Source organism: Ostrinia nubilalis, chromosome 29, assembly GCF_963855985.1.
Source record: "Ostrinia nubilalis chromosome 29, ilOstNubi1.1, whole genome shotgun sequence".
Taxonomy (NCBI): Eukaryota; Metazoa; Arthropoda; class Insecta; order Lepidoptera; family Crambidae; genus Ostrinia; species Ostrinia nubilalis.
This window is the reverse complement of record NC_087116.1, coordinates 1,530,973-1,552,933: the sequence shown is the minus strand read 5'-3', so window position 1 is coordinate 1,552,933 and position 21,961 is coordinate 1,530,973. Positions and strand designations below refer to the sequence as shown.

General features: G+C 37.6%; 2 protein-coding genes across 4 annotated transcripts in view; both read right to left on the bottom strand.

The window, feature by feature from the left end:
• LOC135085701 (glycogen [starch] synthase) overlaps positions 1 to 7,290 on the bottom strand; it is a 47,493-nt gene extending 40,203 nt beyond the window's left edge. Inside the window, exon 1 of the mRNA XM_063980515.1 lies at positions 7,068 to 7,290. The gene's annotated coding sequence lies outside the window, so the exon portion shown is untranslated. The remainder of the gene's footprint in view (positions 1 to 7,067) is intronic.
• A 1,905-nt stretch (positions 7,291 to 9,195) lies between these two features.
• On the bottom strand, positions 9,196 to 21,507 carry LOC135085759 (breast cancer type 2 susceptibility protein). 3 transcript variants are annotated; one of them, XM_063980560.1, is made up of 10 exons: positions 21,008 to 21,507; positions 18,006 to 20,487; positions 15,581 to 17,939; positions 14,821 to 15,001; positions 12,766 to 12,973; positions 12,140 to 12,249; positions 11,883 to 11,942; positions 11,442 to 11,622; positions 10,866 to 10,962; positions 9,196 to 10,625 (listed from the first exon to the last, which is right to left on the bottom strand). In XM_063980560.1, the coding sequence occupies exons 1-10, from the start codon at positions 21,290 to 21,292 to the stop codon at positions 9,575 to 9,577; spliced, it is 7,014 nt and encodes a 2,337-aa protein (XP_063836630.1). In that variant the 5' UTR covers positions 21,293 to 21,507; the 3' UTR covers positions 9,196 to 9,574. The 3 variants fall into 3 exon arrangements, with proteins under 3 accessions (XP_063836630.1, XP_063836631.1, XP_063836629.1); XM_063980561.1 differs by having other exon boundaries at positions 15,581 to 17,933; XM_063980559.1 differs by having other exon boundaries at positions 15,581 to 20,487.
• Between the last annotated feature and the right edge of the window lie 454 nt (positions 21,508 to 21,961).

Here is a 21,961-nt window from a genome sequence, read left to right as displayed (position 1 = left end):
GGATTGGAACCCCCAAGGAAAACGCAAACATGGTCGCCCCAAGCAAACTTGGCGGCGCACTGTGGCAGACGAGGCGAAGAAGATCGGCAAGACTTGGAGCGAGATCATCGTAGCTCAAGACCGAACGCGATGGAGGACTGTTGTGGACGCCCTCTGCCCCGTCTAGGGGACATAGGACCATAAGTCAAGTCAAGGATTAGCGAGCTGAAGTGGCAATGGGCAGGGCACATAGTACGCAGAATTGACGGCCGATGGGGCAGCAAGTTTCTGGAGTGGAGGCCACGTACCGGAAAACGCAGCGTACGACGTCCACCCACAAGGTGGATCGAAGACCTCATAAAGGTAGCGGGAAGGCGCTGTATGCAGGCCGCTACCAACCGGGCATTGTGGAAATCATTGGAGGAGGCCTTTGTCCAGCAGTGGACGTCTTTCGAATAAGAAAAGGAGGGCATATTGAATCTTATAGATTATCAGGTTGATTCAAGTCAAGAATTGTCCGTATTTTATCAATTAATTTGCGATTCACTTTCACAAACACTTCTTTGATAAGAATAACTGTTATTTAATAATGCTTATCGTTTCATTAATAAATTAAGATGACGTCTGAGTATATCTTATGGTTTGGATATAAGTTACATATTTCTAGGCAATAGGTATTGTTATGTATTAAAACCAAGGGTATGAGAATTATTAATTTTATAAACAACTATGTAGGTAGTTTGGTATTTCTATTAATAAATTAGTTTTGCTTCAAACCTCAATGTGGTTGTTTACTTTATTGGCGACTTGGAAAATTAATTGTAATTGTGTGGACAATGGCATCTAATATTGCAAATATTGTGTTTCCTGGACAGTTTAATCCTAAAAGTGACAAGTGGCGTGATTATAAAGAACAGTTATTGTGTGCTTTGGACGCGGCAGGTTATGACGAAAAGAACTGTGACAAAGCTCGTTCTTTGTTCCTTTCTCAGTGTGGAAAAGACACTTATGCATTAATTGCGTCATTGTTAGTGCCCAATAGACCAACTAGTGTGACTTTTACGGAAATTTTACGTGTTTTGGACCAATTTTATGAACCGGAAATTAACGAAATTTTGCAAGCGGGAAAATTCCACAAACGTGTACAATTACAAAGTGAAAGCGTGCAGGACTATGTAGCAGCGATAAGCCTACTTGCCGCCAGCTGTAATTTTGTTGACTTAAAACGTCAATTGAGGGACAGATTAGTGCTCGGTATACGTGATGATCGCCTGAGAAGAGATTTACTTAAGACGAAGCAAATTACGTATGAGATTGCCTTACAGACGTGTCTTAATTACCAGGCGACATTTCCTGATTTATACCCGGAGAACAGTACTGAAATGAAGCAAACTCCGTCCAATGTTTCCGAACCTATGGAGATTGGTAGAATAAAGTCCAACGAGTGTGTGCATTGTGCCCGTATACACAAGGCTGGAGAACGATGCCCCTTCACTAAAGCGAAATGTTTTTATTGCAAGCGCTTTGGACACATATCGCCTGCTTGTGATAAGAAAGCAAGGAAGGTGCATCAAGTTAAGGAGGAAGGTGTAAGCGTTAAGACTTGGGAACCGTCAGAGAATATGAATGGTGTCTACAATTGCACAGAAAATTATCAGCCACAAATAACAGCTGAGCTGACCATCAATGGGGCGCATCTGAAAATGGAGATTGACTCTGGCGCCTCTAGGACGATTATATCAGAAGATACCTATAAGACACTGTGGTCTACACCTCCACCGCTGCATTCTACCAATGTGAAGTTGGTTACTTGGACTCGGGAACCCCTGAATGTTATTGGGGTAGCAAACGTACGGGCGACATTAGGCAACAAGGAAGCCCAATGCGAATTGATGGTGGTTTCTGGACGAGGCCCCAGCTTGCTAGGGAGAAATTGGTTCGAGCCCCTGGGTGTGTACGTTGCGGGATTATGTTGGTCCAATGAACAGATAGAACCTTTTAAACAAGAGTTTCCAGAATTATTTAAGGAGGGCTTAGGACGATACAATGGCCCTGAAGTTTCATTGAAACTGCGTTCTGATGCTGTACCAAAATTTTTGAGAGCCCGGCCAGTCCCATTTCCACTTAAACAGCAAGTTACGGACGAGTTGAATAAGATGGTCAAAGATGAAATTATAACACCGGTCAAGTACTCAAAATGGGCCACTCCATTAAGGATTGTAAAAAAGGAGGATGGCTCACTTCGCATCTGTGGTGACTACCGGTCTACAGTGAATGCTGCCATAGATAGCGACAGCTATCCGTTACCAACCTCATCAGAAGCTTTTGTCAAACTCAGTGGTGGAAAACTGTTCAGCAAGTTGGACCTGAAACAAGCCTATACGCAATTAAAGGTTGATGATCAGACAGCAGAGCTACTAACACTAAATACACCTATTGGACTTATGAAAATGAATCGCCTGGCGTTCGGTGTCAGCGCGGCACCTGGAATATTTCAGCGGGTGATGTCTTCGGCGCTCGCAGGCATGGATGGCGTTGCTTGTCTGTTGGACGACGTGGCTGTCACAGGAACCACAGCGGATCAGCACAATAAAAGACTTCGTGATGTGCTAAGCGTATTAAATAGGATGGGTTTTCGTCTGAATCTGCAAAAATGTGTGTTTGCGGCTGACAGTATTAGTTTCCTGGGACATAAAATTGATGCCGAAGGTTTACATCCGTGCCCTGAAAAAGTAAAGGAAATTAAAGATAAACCGGCTCCGACAAATAAGGAGTCACTTCGTGCGTTTTTGGGATTATACAATTTTTATGATAAATTTTTACCAGATAAAGCCACCATCTTAGAGCCATTATACCGGCTACTGGAGACCAAGACTCCGTGGTCATGGGGACAAGCAGAAGAGACTGCCTTTAAGAAGGCGAAAGATCTTATTGCCTCGGATTTAACATTGGTCGGATATGAATTAACTCGTGAATTGATTCTTATTTGTGATTCATCAGAATATGGATTAGGAGCTATCATTGCTCATATAATGGACGATGGAACAGAGCGACCAGTGATGATGGCATCTCGAACTTTGCAGCCACATGAGAGACGATATGGCCAAATCGACAAGGAGGCGTTGGCTATTATGTTTGGTCTGTCTAAGTTCCATGAATATTTAGCTGGGCGAAAATTTTGTATCGTAACCGACCATAAACCCTTAGTGGGGTTATTCAACCCAACAAAACAAATTCCTGACCAAATTTCACCGAGGATGTTGAGATGGTCATTGAAACTCGGGTGTTATGACTATACCATTAAGTACAGACCTGGCAAAGCTATAGGAAATGCTGATGCTCTTAGTCGTTGGAATGCTCCAAACACATCTGCTATAAAGGAAGATTGCATAAGAGATGTCTTGTTATTAGAAGAGCGTCCAATCGGCTGGGATTTGGATGCAAGGAAAATTTCCAAAGAGACTGCGAAGGACTCGTTGCTGCAAAAAGTAGTATTTTTTGTCCTCCATGGTTGGCCCCGCGCTAATGTAGATCCCAATTTACAACCGTTTTGGAATCGCAGAGAGGCCCTTTCACTCAGTAAAGATTGTTTACTGTGGAGTAATAGGGTCATTATACCGAAGACACTCCAACGAGAGGTCTTGGAATTATTGCATACTCCTCATGCGGGTATCGTGCAAACGAAAGCATTTGCTAGAGGGTATGTGTGGTGGGTTGACATGGACCGAGAGATAGAAAGAATAGTGGCAGAGTGTGAGCAATGTCAGGCCGTAAGAAACAATCCTCCTAGAGATCCACAGGTATGGATCCCTACAGAAAAGCCCTGGAGCAGAGTACACGTGGATTTTGCAGGTCCGTTTCAAGGAAAAACTTTTTTGGTCCTAATAGATAGCCACAGCAAATGGTTGGAGGCTGAAATTGTTTCATCTATGAGCAGTGGAACGGTTATTGCAATTTTGAGAAAAATCTTTGCATCACAAGGATTACCGGATGTGTTGGTGTCTGATAATGGACGGGCTTTTAGTTCAGAGGAGTTTAATATATTTCTTAAGAAAAACTCAATAAAACATCTGTATTCGCCCCCATACCACCCGGCGACTAATGGTCAAATCGAAAGAGCTATCCAAACCTTTAAGAACAAGCTGAGGAAAATGGTGAGGTCGATATGCCGTGGTCAGAAAAACTACCAAAAGCGTTGTATTACTTGCGTACGACACCTAACTGTAGTACAAATAAAACTCCAGCAGAGATTTTAAATGGACGTAGATATAAAACGGCTGTTTCTGTTCTTCACCCCGATAATACTCAAACCATGGCTGATTTACAACTGGAAAATGCAGCACAAACACCACCTAAAAGGATTTTTACTGTGAACCAACCGGTTTTGATAAGAGCTTACGGTCCTGGAGAAAAATGGCTTAAAGGCATTATAGATGTGGTTGAAGGTCCTTGTTCCTATAAGATAAGGACGGAGGATGGTCAATTACACAGAAGACATGCTGACCAGATTTTAGCAAGAACAACGGCACAAGAACAACCTAATGATCAGCCTAGGCCATCATGGGACCGACCAGACATTGAATCAAATTCTGGGCAAATTTCCCCAGAGCCAATAGTTATACCTAGTTCTGATTTATGGCCAGATATAATTGGAGTACCTAGTAATTAAGAGTTTAATTTGATTTAAGTTCATACTAATTATTATGATTCAGTTTTGTGTTGATTATGTAATAATACTTAATTTTCGTTTATAAAGGGAAGGTATGTTATGTATTAAAACCAAGGGTATGAGAATTATTAATTTTATAAACAACTATGTAGGTAGTTTGGTATTTCTATTAATAAATTAGTTTTGCTTCAAACCTCAATGTGGTTGTTTACTTTAGGTATCAAATCAAATAGTTTATTCAGTACATAGGCCCTTTCCAGGGCGCTTATACACGTCCCAAATATAGCTTGCCCTACCACCACTTCGGGACAACATATGGGCTGGTGCTGAGAAGAAGTGACGGAAGAAACTCAGTCACCTTTGTCAGCCATCATAATATAGCACATAATAATAGATAGACTTATTTAATTAATAATTTAAATAACTATTGCCATGAGCAGTCAATAGCACATCAACCTATACAATTTTATTGCAAATTTTTAGCTTGTTACAACTGCTTAAAGTTCCACAATGTTTAGCTTATTTTGCCCATCATTCTAGTTGATAAAAATTATATTGAACTGCTCAAATTACCTATCGTTCGTTCGTTTCAGCCAAATGACGTCCACTGCTGGACAAAGGCCTCCCCCAAGGTTTTCCACGTAGCGTGGGCAGGCCTCCTACTAGGTGGACCGACGATCTGGTAAAGGTCGCGGGAAGAGCCTGGATGCGGGCAGCGCAGGACCGTTCATTGTGGAAATTACCTATACTTATTGATAATTTAAATGGGATTGACATCATGTGGAATTTGTAGGTACTTACTTCATAAAATTATGTTTGTTGTATTTATTGCACAGAACTTAATATTCATCTATTTATTTTAAACTACTAACTAATACAGTGTGTGTACACTGTACGGTCTTTATTAATATTATATTATTGTATAATTAAATAAGTGGCAAATGTTCTTATAAAAGATTCAAAACAATGTCATATTCATATGAATTTAAGGTATAACTGTAAATAATTTCATTTCATTTCACATTCCAAAAGAGAAAGTAGAATTTTATTGTACAAATCAAGTTTTGGTCAGAGTTTCAGAATGAAGCATGCAATAAAAATGTTTACACTTTAAACCAATTTCAAACTAAAGTAAATCCTCCATTGGTTCCTCATATTGATAAAATATTTTAGCTTGATCTTTTAGTTTTACCTTTTTATAAATCTTTTGCATTTATCCATTGAAACACTATCTAAAGTCCGATTTTTAATTCGACGGAATTCTGACAGCTGTCATTTTTTGACAATTCAGATGTAATAAGCCTTTTTTGCTTTGAATTATTAATAAATAATATGAAATGAAATTTCATCAACTACAACTTACAAGAATGAACTATTGTTTGTTTCGTGAATTCAATGTACACTAATTATTATGTACATTTTAGAGATTAAATAGAAAAAAACGTGTTTTTAACACAGTAAAACAACATATTAACATAAACGAAAATATGTATTGATCATCAATCATCATTATCGTCATCATAATCAACTTGGATTATAAAATTGGCATCTTGTTAAATTGATTATTTTATGAAGCTAAGATTTTATTGACAAAAGGATTTTCATAAAAAAGGTTTGTAACCCATGGATTATTGGCCAGGGAGTCCAGTAATAGAAAAATAATTTCCCAATTTTTTTTGTAACTTCTAAAATATGATAATAAAAATTCAAATAACCATTTTGAAATGATCAGTACATTTTTAAGCCTTAGTTTTTTAAGTGAAACCTTAAATTCAACAAAGGATTATTTTTTAATTTGTGAAAATGCTCTCCATCCTTAGTGGGAATGTTTCAATGTTGGAAACACTTCTGAAATGTCAAAATTCCGTCGAATTAAAAATCAGAGTTTAATAAAAAATGTTACAATGTTCCATGAAAGCCAAGTAAAAAGTAGTAAGTAGGAACAGTTTAATTTATAATTTTAAGTTACAAAGATTATAAATTCATTAAATTAATAGTAAACTTTATTCAAATAATTTTTTTCCTTCCTTTTTACAAAATTGAGTATTTAAACAGGAAGGATGTTTTAGAATATTTTAGAAAATCTATTTACTAAGTTTTATTCTTGTTTTTAAATTAACTTACAAGTTTTGAATATGTCCTAAGAAGGCATATGTATTAAAAACGTCGTAATTTAAGTCCCAATTTAAAATTCAAATTAGTAAATACGCGACATTCCAACAGTTGTAGGAACAGGAAAATAGTAAAACAGGGCTGGGTTACGGCGAAACTGTATCGAAAATATAGTACATTCGCACTACGAAGATAATGCGAATTTACGACAACAAACATTAGGTAATGCGAGCTATATTTATCCACGACGCCGGATGAATGGTGCGACACGTCGTGAGCTATTGAAAAGTAATGAAAAATAACTTACCAATAAATTAAAAAAGAAACTTTCGCACTGGAACGGGCGGTTCGAAACCACTGAATTATCACTGAAATGTCCACAGTACACGTGTTAAATCGATGTTTTATTCACGATTGTGAGGTTTGACGAGTTATTTACGTGCATTCGACGCAAAATACATGTCTGCGCGGGTAGGAAATTCAAACAGAAATAGGTTTGGAGGTTAGAAGACGTCAAACACGACCGATTTTGAAGGTCACCTTGAGTTGACAGCTCGCTCAGCTGGTTTGAAAGATGTTTACGGAAATAGTAAAACTTTTTAAATTTCGTATTTCAGAAATGAAAAAAATAGTTTTATCCGTCACCGAATTAATTCCGTAGCTTATGAGCATATTTCCAAATTTAGAAAATTACTATAGAAAAAGTTTTCAGAGAAGCATTCAAACAAAATCGTTATCTAGACTTATTTAATTCCTACTTAGTTAACAATACATCTCTACCCAAAAATTCTCTAGCTTTACTAAAGGAACTAATGGGCATGCTTGCTTATTGCTCAAACTAGAAAAAAATAAATGTACTTGGAATCGTATAATAATATTTGTCGGCGCCGGACACAGATGCTGCAAATTATTATTGATGATTAATAGTACCAATCTTAATATTATGTTATCTGTAAATCTGTAGAGCAGAAGGTTTGTGATTCCTAAACGTAACACCCGACTGATGCGCAGAAAAAGATAACTGTCAATTAGTTGTGTCATGTCAAGTGTGAGCAAGCGGCTGCGAGGTTATCTTTGAAAGCGTGTTGAGTTTGGTGGAACGTTAAATTGTAGGAAAAGTGATTGTCAACCGTCCAAGATATTATCTCCTTGCCCGTTAACCCACGCCTATGGAGATTCCACCCCTAGAGTTCCTTCTGATAGAGACCCAGTGCCTTTATCAGAAGTGGGATTCGAAGGGCACTATTCAAAGGAGATAAATCTTTCAGCATGCACACCTACGCTACGCAACTCATCAAGTTTTACATGGAGGATGCTGGCTCAGACATTGAGAGTTGGTGCAGGTTGACGGAAATTATTGTGATTGACGTAAACTGGAAGGGCCTTTGTGAGTGAGTGAGTTGAGGGGGCCGGGCCAAGGGCGCCTGGGCCACCCTGTTGCCGTGGTTGAAGGGGCTGTTTACGCCCGGGCCACGCTGGTGTAATGTTGGTTTCCTGGTCGCATGGCTGCATGCCTGGATCAGCAGTAGTAGTGGTGCGGTTTGAGGTAAATGGTTGAAGGAGCCTTGGCTTATGCCTTGCGCGTCGGGCCATGTTACCTAAACCCTGGTTTCCTGGTCGCATGGCTGCATGCCTGGATCAGCAGTAGTAGTGGTGCGGTTTGAGGTAAATGGTTGAAGGAGCCTTGGCTTAAGCCTTGCGCGTCGGGCCATGTTACCTAAACCCCGGTTTCCTGGTCGAAGGGGCCTCACGCCCGGGCCAGCTGTAATGGTTTGGTTTCCTGATCCAGGGTCATCACGCCCTGATCAGCTGTATTTATTGTGATTCTACGATCTGATATTCGCACGCTCTGTAGTCAGGAATGGACGAGCTGTGATAATGAGAAATTGAATGTTTACAGATGGACAAACCCTGGACTAAGCGCACGAGGCCGTGCGATAGTCAGGCTGGCCGTGTCGGCGCCGGACACAGATGCTGCAAATTATTATTGATGATTAATAGTACCAATCTTAATATTATGTTATCTGTAAATCTGTAGAGCAGAAGGTTTGTGATTCCTAAACGTAACACCCGACTGATGCGCAGAAAAAGATAACTGTCAATTAGTTGTGTCATGTCAAGTGTGAGCAAGCGGCTGCGAGGTTATCTTTGAAAGCGTGTTGAGTTTGGTGGAACGTTAAATTGTAGGAAAAGTGATTGTCAACCGTCCAAGATATTATCTCCTTGCCCGTTAACCCACGCCTATGGAGATTCCACCCCTAGAGTTCCTTCTGATAGAGACCCAGTGCCTTTATATTTGACAAAAATAGTTTACCTACCTGCAAGTCAGCAGTGAAGTTTAGAAGCCTCTGACTGATGTATATTGATAGGGATAAAAAACAAAGCAAAGTAATACGTAAAACATTTGTATTAACAATTTACATCAAATCAACATTACTTACATAATTACTAGTTAAAACTTAACCATAATACAAAACTAAAGTTCTTCTTATATTTTTCACAGTTCTAGAAAATAATAAAGTTTAACACATTTTACTGTTATAAAAAAACTTAAAAAGCATCTAAAATTATAATTTACAGTTTTTAATACGAGATAAAATCATCACAGTCATTGTAAAAGGCACAATATTCCACTACTAACAATATTAACAAAAGAATCAGTACAACACGAGTTAACTGCGCACCCGGCGGCCGTGACGTCACATCGACGCTCTGGTACAAACGGGGCTAACGAGTGCGAGGAAGAGTCGCATTCCAGCGAGGTGCGCAGTTAGCTCAATCGAGCTGTAGATTAACTTTTTACATTATATCTCTCTATTCTAAACTCAAAGGTGGGCTGCCATCGAATTCCTCGGCAAATTGGTCCTCCTCTTCCAAAGAATTATCTTGTGCATTAGAAAAGTTCAATTTTACAGGGTTAACATTTTTTACATAAGTCCTATTCATCGGAATAATCGGACTCGACTGAATATCGTTTTTATTACTATTTTCAGTGGATTTTTTCGCACTGGTAACACTGGTTTGAGCCAACGGACTTTTGTACGAATTGAAGGCGTTTTTCGATTTATTTATAATGTTCATTGGACTCAAAGGAGGTGGTTCTCCAACCATTTTTAATCTGGCAATCTTTTCGTTCACCTTTCTCTTTCTTTCCTTGCTCTTTGGAGATACTTCTTGCGTGTCTGCTTGGCGGAATGTGGACTCAAAATCTAGGCCTGTAAGGTTTAAATTATCTTCACATTTGGCTGCTAAGGGACTGTCGATAAAAACTTTGTTTTTCGTCAAATTCAGATCGTGAAATCGATACGGCGATACGTTTTCTGTAAAATGTTTATTGAAGTAATTATTTTTCTTATTTACACTCTCCTCACAAAACTTTTTTCTATCTACACCGCACATTTTCTTCTCAAATTCAATAATCATGTTCCTAGCTTCTAAACTTTTTGGAGTTTTGGTAAAAAACGAAAATTCTGTAACCCTGAACTGTGGGATGCTTTTTCTTGTGTTGCCAGCGCGTTTCTGCAGATTCGTACACGAGATTATTTGTCCAGTATCTAGTACATTTTGGAAGCCGAACTTCCTGAGGCCTCCCCAAAAGTTGACGCAAATAATGTTCTTCTCACAGTCAGATAGGTACACATTTTGGAATGATTGTTTCGAACATTCTACGTCGATTTGAAATATGAAGCCAACAGTATCAATTTCGTTGAAGTCCGTCATCATGGAAGGGTTTTGTGCGAGGTCTCTCACAGGGTAGCACTTTCGGGCCAGCGTTTTTAAATGTGGTTTCAATTTGTCGGGCACTTTGTACTTGCTTTGACTGAAGATAGACTGACGTCCGGCTGACAGGTGTATTTCTGAGCACCTGAAAATATAAGAATGAGTGCCAATACATGAAAGTTAGGTCAAAATTATTTCTCTAGTATTTAAATTTAGAAATAAACGATTTTATTGATTGCAGGGCGTCAACTCACCGTGGACCGACGACCTCATAAAGGTAGCAAGAAGGCGCTAGATGCAGGCTGTTACCAACCAGTCATTATGGAATTCACTGGGGGAGGCCTATGTTCTGCAGTGGACGTCCTATGGCTGAAATGATGCTTACCTGATAGCAGTAGGAACTACATTCATAACTTCTATCCACGAATCCTCTTTGATGATTTCTGTGAGCACATCATTCGGTTTCCATATTGACATGAAGCCTGGAAAAAATAAGATTTAAGAGTAAATATACTATGTTCTATGGGCTTACTATGGGCCTCATTCTTATTAGGCCCATAATAGGGTCAATGTAACCCAAAGGGCGATTGAACATGCTATGCTCGGATATTTCTATCCACGAATCTGAAATGACGAGATCAGCAGGAAAACCAAAGTGACCGATATAGCCCGCAGCATTAAGTACTAAAATCAAGTGGCAGTGGGCGGGGACAATAACTCGTAATGTTAATGGCCGCTGGGGCAGAAACATTCATATAAGAAAGTTGTCTTTTGATTTTTCTATTGTAAAAAGTTTAGTCTATAGAAAGCTACTCTGCATTTCATTTTATGTATATTTTGTACGATTTAACTGAAAATGTATCTTCTAACCGCGCGATATGGAAGTCATCGGGGGAGGCCTATGTCCAGCAATAGATGTCCTGTGGCTGAAATGATGATGGTGATGGTATTCTAAGCTAACCTTTAGTAACCCCACTATTCTCCACTCCAGCGACCCGTATCTTCAACAATCCAACGACGTTTCTGCCGACATCCAACCCTCGTTCTTCTAGCTTCTTTCTCACTCTCTCTTGGATGTTCTGCAATAGCTTCTCTCTTTTTTTGCTGGATTTCTCTTCTAAGGATTTGGTTTGAGATTCCGTCTGCAAAGAAGTATTTTTTACACGATAAAGTTCTCCATAAATTTAAAATTACTAGTCTTTGTCCTCTATGAGAGCTCTGTCCCATATACTGCTACCCTAAATTGAACCATATTCACTTATAATAAGGTGCACAAACATGACCTTCACTGGTTGGGTTTTTTTGGCGGCCAAGCTGTAGACACTGGCTACACAGGAGTTGCAGCGGTAAGAACGAGTGGTGGGAATAGTCCCGTTTATCAAGTTCGAAAACTACTACTTACCATAAATTCAGCTGAAAGTTTTCGATGTTTCAATTGAGATCCAATCGAGTCTTGAGATTCCTATAAAAAGATTTATTTTATTAGAAAAAACTTCATTTATGCTTAAATACATATGTACAATCCGATCGAGCTAACTGCGCATCTTACTTCAATTCGCCCCGTCCGTACCAGAGCGGCAATGTGACGTCACGGCTGCCAGATGCGCAGTGAACTCAATCGGGTTGAACATTTTTATTTTCAGTATACAGTTATTTCACCTGATCCGACAATTCTTTCTCCACTTCTTCGTACAGTTTCTCCATTGCTGTCTGCCTGTCTGACTCGTATTTGATCTGGTGAATATTCTCCAAGCGTTCTGAACGGGTCACTGAAAAAATATTATTTCAGATTAAATATAAATATTTTACTGACTTCGTAAATGATGCGGCTGCCCAATACCGGAAATCACATCGTACAAATGACAGTTAGGACAAGATGGCCGCGTCGCCATAGCAACATGTCTTTGACCGCTTCTGTGGTCTGTGACCCAGAGGTTACGGGTTCGAATCCCAGTTAGAGCAAAATTTCTGCTTGTGTTGGGGCTTGTTCTAAGTCCGCCTAGTAGTCTTTTATTATTATTATGTCGATTATATTATATAAATTATACTAGCTATTGCCCGCGGCTTCACCCGCATGAAAATTTGTCTGTCACAGAAAAACATTATCGCGCGCGTTCCTATTTCAAATCAAAAACCGGAATAAAAACTATCCTATGTCCTTTCCCGGGACTCAAACTATCTCTATGGATTTCATCAAAATCGGTTCAGTGGTTTAGGCGTGCTAGCGCGACAGACGGAAAGAGTTACTTTCGCATTTATATTATTAGTAGGGAGTATTTCCTCACCAGTGCTCCCGTCTTCAAACTTCTCAACATACAGCATCGGATACACCCTTGTCACGTACAGACGGAGCTTCGAAACTTTCCCGCCTTCCGGCTTGACAGATGACAGCTCGGTCAAGATGGCCGCGTTGCCATGGAGACCGAGGCGGGCGTCCCACCGCGCCCGGCGCGTGGAGTTGCCGAAGATTTTTAGACGGATTGATGATGTGTCCTGGAATTAAGATATAGATCATTATCAGGTCATTTAGGCCCGGTTTCCATCTAGCGGAGCGGAGCGGAGCTGTGCGGATCGTAGCGGAGAAGTGGAAATAATGAAATCTGATTGGTTATACTAAACCAACTTACGGCTTACGGCTTCCTTACGCCCGTATTGACAAACATTACTATGAGGTCGCACGGGTGATACACGTACCAATCACAGAGCTCTATTCAACGCTGTGCGTTCGATTTGCTGCTTCACTTAAACCTCTAAGTGGCTGAATTGTTGCCAACATACTTTGAACTTTATTGACATACAATAAGGCTCAAAAACAATGAAAAATATTTTTTTCTATACCAGTTAAAGGGACCCATCAAAAACAATACTTGTCAAAAAAACCAAGTCTCGCAACTCAGTTGTTCTACGGTAAAAAGTTGTGAGATCCATGTAATACCAAGTCCAGGCCAGGAAATCTTTAACGTTTTACATAAATTATTGACTTGGCCATCGCACTAAATAATTTAATTTACACGTGTTTTCATGCGATGGCCAAGTCAATATATTTATGTAAAACGTTAAAGATTTCCTGGCCTGGACTTGGTATTACATGGATCTCACAACTTTTTACCGTAGAACAACTGAGTTGCGAGACTTGGTTTTTTTGACAAGTATTGTTTTTGATGGGATCTCATTTCTTTTTGTATTTTGTAGACAGCAGTTATGTATCTAGAAAACTGGACCGAAATTGAAAAATTTTACTCGACTTGGCGGTTGCACTACCGTGCCCCCAAATATCATTTCTTTTTGTATTTTGTAGACAGCAGTTATGTATCTAGAAAACTGGACCGAAATTGAAAAATTTTACTCGACTTGGCGGTTGCACTACCGTGCCCCCAAATATTTTAGTTTTTCCTTGATTCATACACCAAACACTACTTATATTCCAAATTTGAAGCTTCTAGGTCTGCTAGAAGTGCCTTAGAGTTTTGATGATCGGTGAGTCAGTGAGTCAGTCAGTGAGTGACAAAATTAAGTAACTTTGACCCGTTATAATTCTTAAACTACTGGTTCAAATTGAATGAAATTTTAAATATACCGTGTCTTTACAATGCCTGCATAGCTAATGAAAATTCAGCCTTCTAGTTTTATCCACAACGAAGTTACAGGCGGTCGAAAATGGCCTGAATTGCTTCGAGAAAAGGATGGTACGGCCGTGCCGCTTTTTTGCTCGACTTGGTGGGGGCACGCCCAGATAAGCAAGCATCGTTTGTGAATAAGGGAGTTAGTCTCCACTGCAGGAGCACAACCCCCTCCAATTTACCAGAGGCAAATTAAAAAGAAAGCAAAAGTATTATTGAGTCGATATTTAACTCCTATCAATTTTATTAGCATCAAATATCATCATCAGGTCATTTAGTCTCCACTGCAGGAGCACGACCCTCTAATTGACCAGAGGCAAGAGGATTTGTCCTACACTCCCCACGCTGGCCAGACGGGTTGGGGAGGCCTGATGGTCGCGTATTTGTCCCTTAGTCGCCTCTTACGACATCCCTATGAAGAGTGGGGGTTCTGTCCTACTCTGCCGGTACTACACCAAGGTAGCAAGAAGGCGCTGGATGCAGGCCGCTAAAGCCTGGTCCGTGAGCACGTAGAATTTTGTCCAATGACCCCAAGCTACCCATCCTTATCGCTCGCGCGTAATTATATTGCTGTCGCGACTGTGCGACGCGCGCCCGCTGTGAGTGTGCGAGGACCAGGCTTTACCAACCGATCATTATGGAAATCATTCGAGGAGGCTTATGTTCAGCAGTGGACGTCCTGTGGCTGAAATGATGATGATGATGATTACCTATACATACCTCCCAAGGAGCAACTCCTTGTTCACAATTCACCAACTCAGCTCCGTTCGTCACAATTTTGCTTCCCACCGTTATTTTGTCATCATAGACAAGCTTGCTCAGCATTTTGTCTATGACCGCCTTTACGCAGTACCAACCGTCTGTGAGGAGCAGTTCCACGTTTGATATTGGGTTGGCAACACTGGAATTGATGATGTTAGATTTTAATAAGTTGCTGATGATGAATGACGTAAATAAATTAACATCTTTGGACATTTTACACTGCGCCATTAAGTCCCAAACTAAGCACCCTATGGATACCAGACAATGGATAATTATGAACCATTACACCAAACGGCCGACAGAGTAATGATAATAAAGGCGCGAGCGCAGTGCGCGCACATGTTACTTTTGTCACCGTGACAGTAGTATGTCTCTCCATAAATAAGAATAAGTACTAAAGCCCGGTCGCCGAGCACGTAGAATTTCGTTCAATGACCCCAAGCTACCCATCCTTATCGCTCGCACGTAATTGTATTGCTGTCGCGCTCACACACTCACTGCGGCCGCCCGTCGCACAGTCGCGACAGCAATGTAATTACGCGCGAGCGATAAGGATAGGTAGCTTGGGGTCATTGGACGAATTTCTACGTGCTCGGCGCCCGGACTATACGTTGTCTCTCTTTTTCTCTTTATAAAAATGTAAAATATAGGCACAGTCACGGTGACAAAAAGTAACCCGTGAGCGCATAGCTTAAGTAATCATAAAATATAACCTTACCTAGTAACACTGACACCATCCACAAAAATCCCGGCAACACACAACACCATAGTTTTTGAAGCGACGTCATCTTTTTCCAAAATCTTCCTTAGCACTGGCCTCTCAACATTGTACAGTTCTTTATCAAATCTATACTTCAACTGTGCTAGAACATTTTTCGCTGTACACACTCTATTTAATGTTTGAGTGAATTTTACTTCGTATGATATTAGCTTCCACAATATCAATTTCAAATGATTGTCTAACCATCCATTAGGTATTAATTTCTTGTTAACAGCTTTTAGAAAATATTCTTTTAGATCTTCTATAGAAAATTTGCCTTCAGATATGTCATTTCTAAGTCCAGAAAATTCGAAATCCAATAGCGTTTCCATACTAAAGTTCAAAATGTATGGATCGGTATTCAATTTGCCATTTTTTTCAACATTGGCTAAGTCTTTTAGAGTGTACCTTTTGTTCTTTTTGTAATCATCGTTAAATATTGAATTTTCATCGATTTTTGGAGTAACTTTAGTAACGACTGTAGCTGTTTTACTGTCATTTCTGTAGGGAGTGTTAAATTTACGTCTTTTAGCTCTAGGGCAAGAGAGAATAGGACTGCCCGATCTTTTAGATTTAATTGGCGTAGAATCTTTGCAAAAATCTTCAGTATATAAAGTCTGATCAAAATTGCTAATCACTTGTGTGTTTATTAGTTTTTCTAAATTTTCTGACGTAACTCTTTGATCTAATTTTTCTTCAATTTTGGCTGTTTCTAAATCTGTTAGACGCTTTCGTAGGTCTTTAAAAGCATTCTCTGAGTTTTTAACGTCATTTTTATCAAGTTTCGAACTTGAATCTTGATTTTTAAAGTATTTTTGAGTATCTTTAGCGCCATCCAAGTTTTCTTTACACTCGTCATTACTAAAATGCTTGTCTTGTAATACTTCTCGCGATTTCGCTAAAGCTTCTTCGGATATTTTGACTTTCTTCTTATTTGCTGTTTCGAAGCCTTTAAAAGGAAGTACATTTTCCATACTGTCACTTCTGTCAAATTCATCGAATATTCTTTTGCTTTTAACCAAGGCATCTTCTGATACTTTTACAGACTTGTTATTAGCAGTTTGGAATCCTTGAAATTGGCTTGATTTAGGAGATATTTGATTCAAATCATCGTTATCAATATCCTTAAATAATGCTTTACTTTTAGCAAGTGCCTCTTTAGATATTTGTACTGGTTTCTTGCTGGCAGTTTCAAACCCTCTAAACGTGGGTGCATCATCTATTTTTGTTGGATTATCTATAATATTTTCTTCGTTAATATCTTGGAACATCGCTCTACTTTTGGCCAAAGCTTCAGCTGAGATTTTGACGGGTTTCTTACTTGCTGTTTCGAATCCTTCGAACTTACATTCACTGACTTTATTTGTTTCATTCTCAGTAGCATCGATGTCTTTGAATATTTCTTTACTTCTTGCTAGAGCTGTGTCTGTAATTTGTACAGGTTTGATGCTAGCAGTTTTGAAACCTTTGAATTTAGATGCAGATTCTAATGTTGTTGATTTTAAAGGATTAGTAGGAAAGTCTTCATTATCTATGTCTTTGAATAAGTCTTTACTTTTAGCTAAGGCTTCAGCTGATATTTTAACAGCTTTATTGTTCGCAGTTTGAAAGCCTTTAAAAGAGATAGTATCTTTATATCCAGTATTTTCATTAGGATCTGTTTTATCGTCAATATCTTTAAATATTTGCTTGCTTTTAGCTAAAGCCTCTTCGGAAACATTTACAGGTTTCCTACTAGCAGTTTGGAATCCTGCAAACTTAGTGACGTCATTCGTTTCAAGTCCATCAATGTCTTTGAAAATATCTTTTGTGTTCATCAAAGCCTCAGCAGATATTTGAACAGGCTTCTTACTTGCCGTTTGAAAGCCTTGAAATGTTTTAATACCATCTTTTACACTAGAATCATCATCAATATCTTTGAATAACTCTTTACTTTGAGCTAGAGCTTTGGCTGAGACTTCTATTGGCTTATTATTAGCTGTCTGAAACCCTTTGAAAGGTTTTTCATCGAATTCTTCGCTGTGAAAGTCATCTTGCAAGTCTTTGAATATTTCTTTACTCTTAGATAATGCATTCGCAGAAACAGTTATAGGTTTATTACTACCTGTTTGGAATCCTTTCAATTCAGTAGCTTTTTCGTTTTCATTTACGTCATTTTTCTTTGAAATGTCTTCATTTTCGTCTTCTATTTCTTTAAAAATTGCTTTGCTTTTAGCTAAAGCCTCAGCTGATATATTTATTGGTTTTTTACTTGCTGTTTGAAAGCCTGCATACGGAGATTTCCCAATATCTGTTTCAGTTTCAGCTCTTTCTGAACCTGCAATTGTATTTCCAAAACTTTTACTTGTTATTAAAACGTCATTATGTATCGTATTTACTTTACCTTCAGTTTTAGATTTCTTTAGAAGTGTCGGAAAGACATCTCTATCATTTTCCTCATCATCGAGTCCCAAATCTTTAAACACATTTTTGCTCTGAGCTAAGGCTTTGTCTGAAATATTAACAGGCTTATTGCTAGCAGTTTTGAAGCCACAAAGATCTGGAATATGTACTTTTTCTAGATCTAACAGCTGAGTGTCAAACGCTTCATTGAATTCGTCATCGAAATCTTTATTTTGATCTGAATTCATTGCTGACTTTTTGTCGCTTGTTTTCTCTTCACTATTTGTATTATCTTGTACTTGAGAAGCATTATCGACGTGAATGTCTTTAAGGACGTCTTTAGTTCTTGTTTTCTCTGCTCTATTCATATTATTTCGAATTTCAGAAGTATTTTCAAATTTAATATCTTTGAAAACTTCTTTACTTTTTAAATAGGCCTCATTTGTTATTCTAATGGCTTTATTATTTGCAGTTTTGAAGCCTAGAGATGGACTTTTATGTATTTCTTTAGGAATCAGTTCGGATTCACCTGGTTGAGTAATAATATCTTGAAAAATGCTTTTGCTTCTAACTAAAGCTTCATTTGAGACTTTGATGTTTTTATTGCTTGCTGTTTTAAATCCCCCAAAACCTTTGCTGGTAGATGGTTGATTAGGATCATCAATTTCAAAAGCCGAACTAGTAGTTTTAGTATTAGCTGGAGTAAAATCTGCACTGTCATCATCCTTTATATCTTGAAATAGATTTTTGGCCTTTTCTAAGGCTTTTGATGATATATTTATCTCATTGTTACTAGCAGTTTTAAATCCCATGAAAAGTGTATGTTTATCTACTTCTTTTATATGCTTATCCGTACAAGATGAAGGTTCTTTCGTAGCAATTTCATCTTCTAACTTGCTTTCAGGAATACGGTCGCTAAAATCGATGCGATCAAAGAACTTTATCTTTGTATTAACATCAGCACCAGATTTTTTAATCACTTCGTCGTTTTCTTCATTAATTAGAGACATATCATGAGCAAATTCGTTTAGTATATCATCATCTATCTGTGGGTTAGTCTCTATTTTGTCATTAATCACTTCATCTTCAATAATTTTCAAGTCTTGCTTTTCTGAAACATTGCTACCATCTTCCACATCGAAATTTTCTTCAATATCAATATCTTGAAATACCCTTTTGCATCTGGCTAATGCCATATCTGATAATTTGATTTTCTTCCTATTAGCTGTCATAAAACCTTCAAATTTCCGCTTATCTGGTCGCTTCAGATTGTCTATTTCTCTTCCAATCATATCACTTCTGTTTTTTTGATCAGCTACATCAAAATTCAATTTTATATCACTCGTTTTAGAGTTACTTTTTGACTGTGGTGTCATATCATGTTTTGCTGTGAAACTGTCTACCAAATCAGTCAATGTTACTTTAGATTCTTTATCTACATCGTCTAGTATACTTTTGGCTTTCGAAAAAGATTCTGCAGATATTTGTATAGACCTATTGCTGGCAGTTTGAAATCCAACATACATTGTTTTGTCCAGCATATCCGGTTGTTCGTAAAATGACGTCTCTAGTGCACAAGTGAGGGGTATATCATGGAATTCTTTATGTAAGTACTCATTTTCTTCATCACTGCTAAATAGAATTTCATCTTTTAAGAATACGTCATCAGACTCTTTACTAATCTCAACAGGATTATGAGCTTTAGTGCTATGTTCTTCAAAGTTTAATTTAGCTTGCGCAGTTTTGGTGATTTTGAGCCTTTCAGCACTAATTTTGAGGACAGGGCTTAGTTCTTCATTCAAGCTTACTTCGTGCGGTATTTCACCCTGTATAAACAATTCCTTTCCTATTATTTGCGAATTTATAAGTTTCCTGGCTGAATTAAAGTCTGCGCTCTCTTCTACGATTGGAACTGCTATTTTTTCGAAACTTTCAAATTTACTTAAATCAAACACTAAAGGCGATGGTGTTTTAGACTTCTTAGTTTCAAATACAAGACTAAGTTGGATTTCTTCATCGTCTTTATCATCTATGTCTACTTCGTTTATATTTGTCTCGATTTCTAGACATTTGTTGAGCATTTCTGTGCAGTTATCATTTAGCTGTGTATCATTTTGTGTTTTATTACTACAAATAAGTATTTCTTCATCACCAACAGCTGATTTATTGGCAACTGTATTAGTTCTGTGATTATTATCCTTAACTTCTTCTACAGAACTATCAACTTCTTTATTAATAATCTCAATATCATTATTAGAAATGCTAGAACCGTCATCGTTAAGTTTATTGTTAATTTCTTTATCGTGGCTATCGTTGTGTTCGGTTAGAACATGTTTCTGTAGATCCGTCTGAGAGAATGTACAATCAAATTCTTGTGTGATACCGTTATTGGCCAGGGCTTCTGCATTGTCGATTATATGAATGAGTTGACTGTCGGTCATCAACTGGGTCTCGAATTTGGCTGCGGGTGGCTTGTGTGGTTCCTAAAATATTTTCTTATTATTAGTATTATCATTGACGATTTTAATAGTCATTTAATTATATTTAGTCTATGTAGGTTAATTATTTGTATTATTCTTAATTTTCTCTCAAAAATATTCAATTTTAATAGTTAAATGTATGTATTTGAAACATCAGTGTGCAAACATGGAAAAAAATAGTTTTATAAAATAATAATTTGATAAACACTATCAAGAATAATAAAAATAATTATTGAAGGCACAAGTTGTTTACAGTAAATGTACATATTAAACCTTAACTAGCTGACCCAGCGAACTTCGTACCGCCGTATAAGAAATAATATAGGATTCTAATGGTGAAATAATTTTTCAAAATCGGTCCAGTAATTTTGGATCTTATTCAATACAAAGAAACAAATAATCTAATCTTTCCTCTATGTATATAATATTAGTTTAGAAGTGTAGATGTAGATAATATGATGATATACACATTCTATGGTGGTTAAGTATTTATCCCAAAATTTAAAAAATGATGCTAACTTACCTCAAAATGTTGTGACAAAATATTCACAGTTAAAAATGTAGATTTCTTGTACTTATCCAATTTATATCTGTTCTGTTTACTGGGAACAAGACTGTCTGCATGTTGAAAGGCTTTGATTTGGTGGGAAACACTTGAAATCACATCTTGAATTAAGTTAGAAGAATGACCTTGAGTATTTGGTGTATCCTTGTTTTTTTGGTCTCTGTATAATGCCAATGGTTGCTTTTTCGTGTTGTTCTTCAAGATCTCTTCGAAATCACTAATAACATCAGCAGAATCATTCATTCTTTTTAGAATAGCGATTAATTTTACTTACTGTTCAATGCGCGTTTGTGTTTGTTAGATTACATAGAAAGAAATGGTTTTCTTGTAACAAATAACTAGGTTGTTATACAAGTTGAATTGTAGTTTGCACAGCATTAAATTGTGAATTGAATTTATGCTATTTTATAAAGAATACAAAGCGCGATATATTTTTATTTCCGTATCCTTTTGTTGACAACAAATAAATTGACATTTTCAATTTCATTACACGCATTCAAACCATAATAAAAAGTACTTTGTGATTCAAACCCAACTTTTGTTATTTTAAAAAATCATTAATTTTCTATTAAACAATCTCTTTAAGTGTGGCGAAATTTATAATTTAATATTATTAAGAGTATATTTATTATTTAAAGAAGTATTTTTGTAAATTTTGGGAGTAATACAAACATTTTGAAATTATTATTTCTTGCGTGTAATGAATAACACCGACTTAATTTCGTTCAGAAATAAATAATTTCTATCAATGAAGTTTATCAAAGATTTCAAATTGAGTTAAAAATATCATTGTTGCATTATTTTCAATAAGGCTGACTTAATAATACAAAATAATTGTAAATTTGACCATTTTAAAACATTCTCCCGTACAAAATAAAACGATTAAAATTGCTTCTGTGACTGTGTAGAACT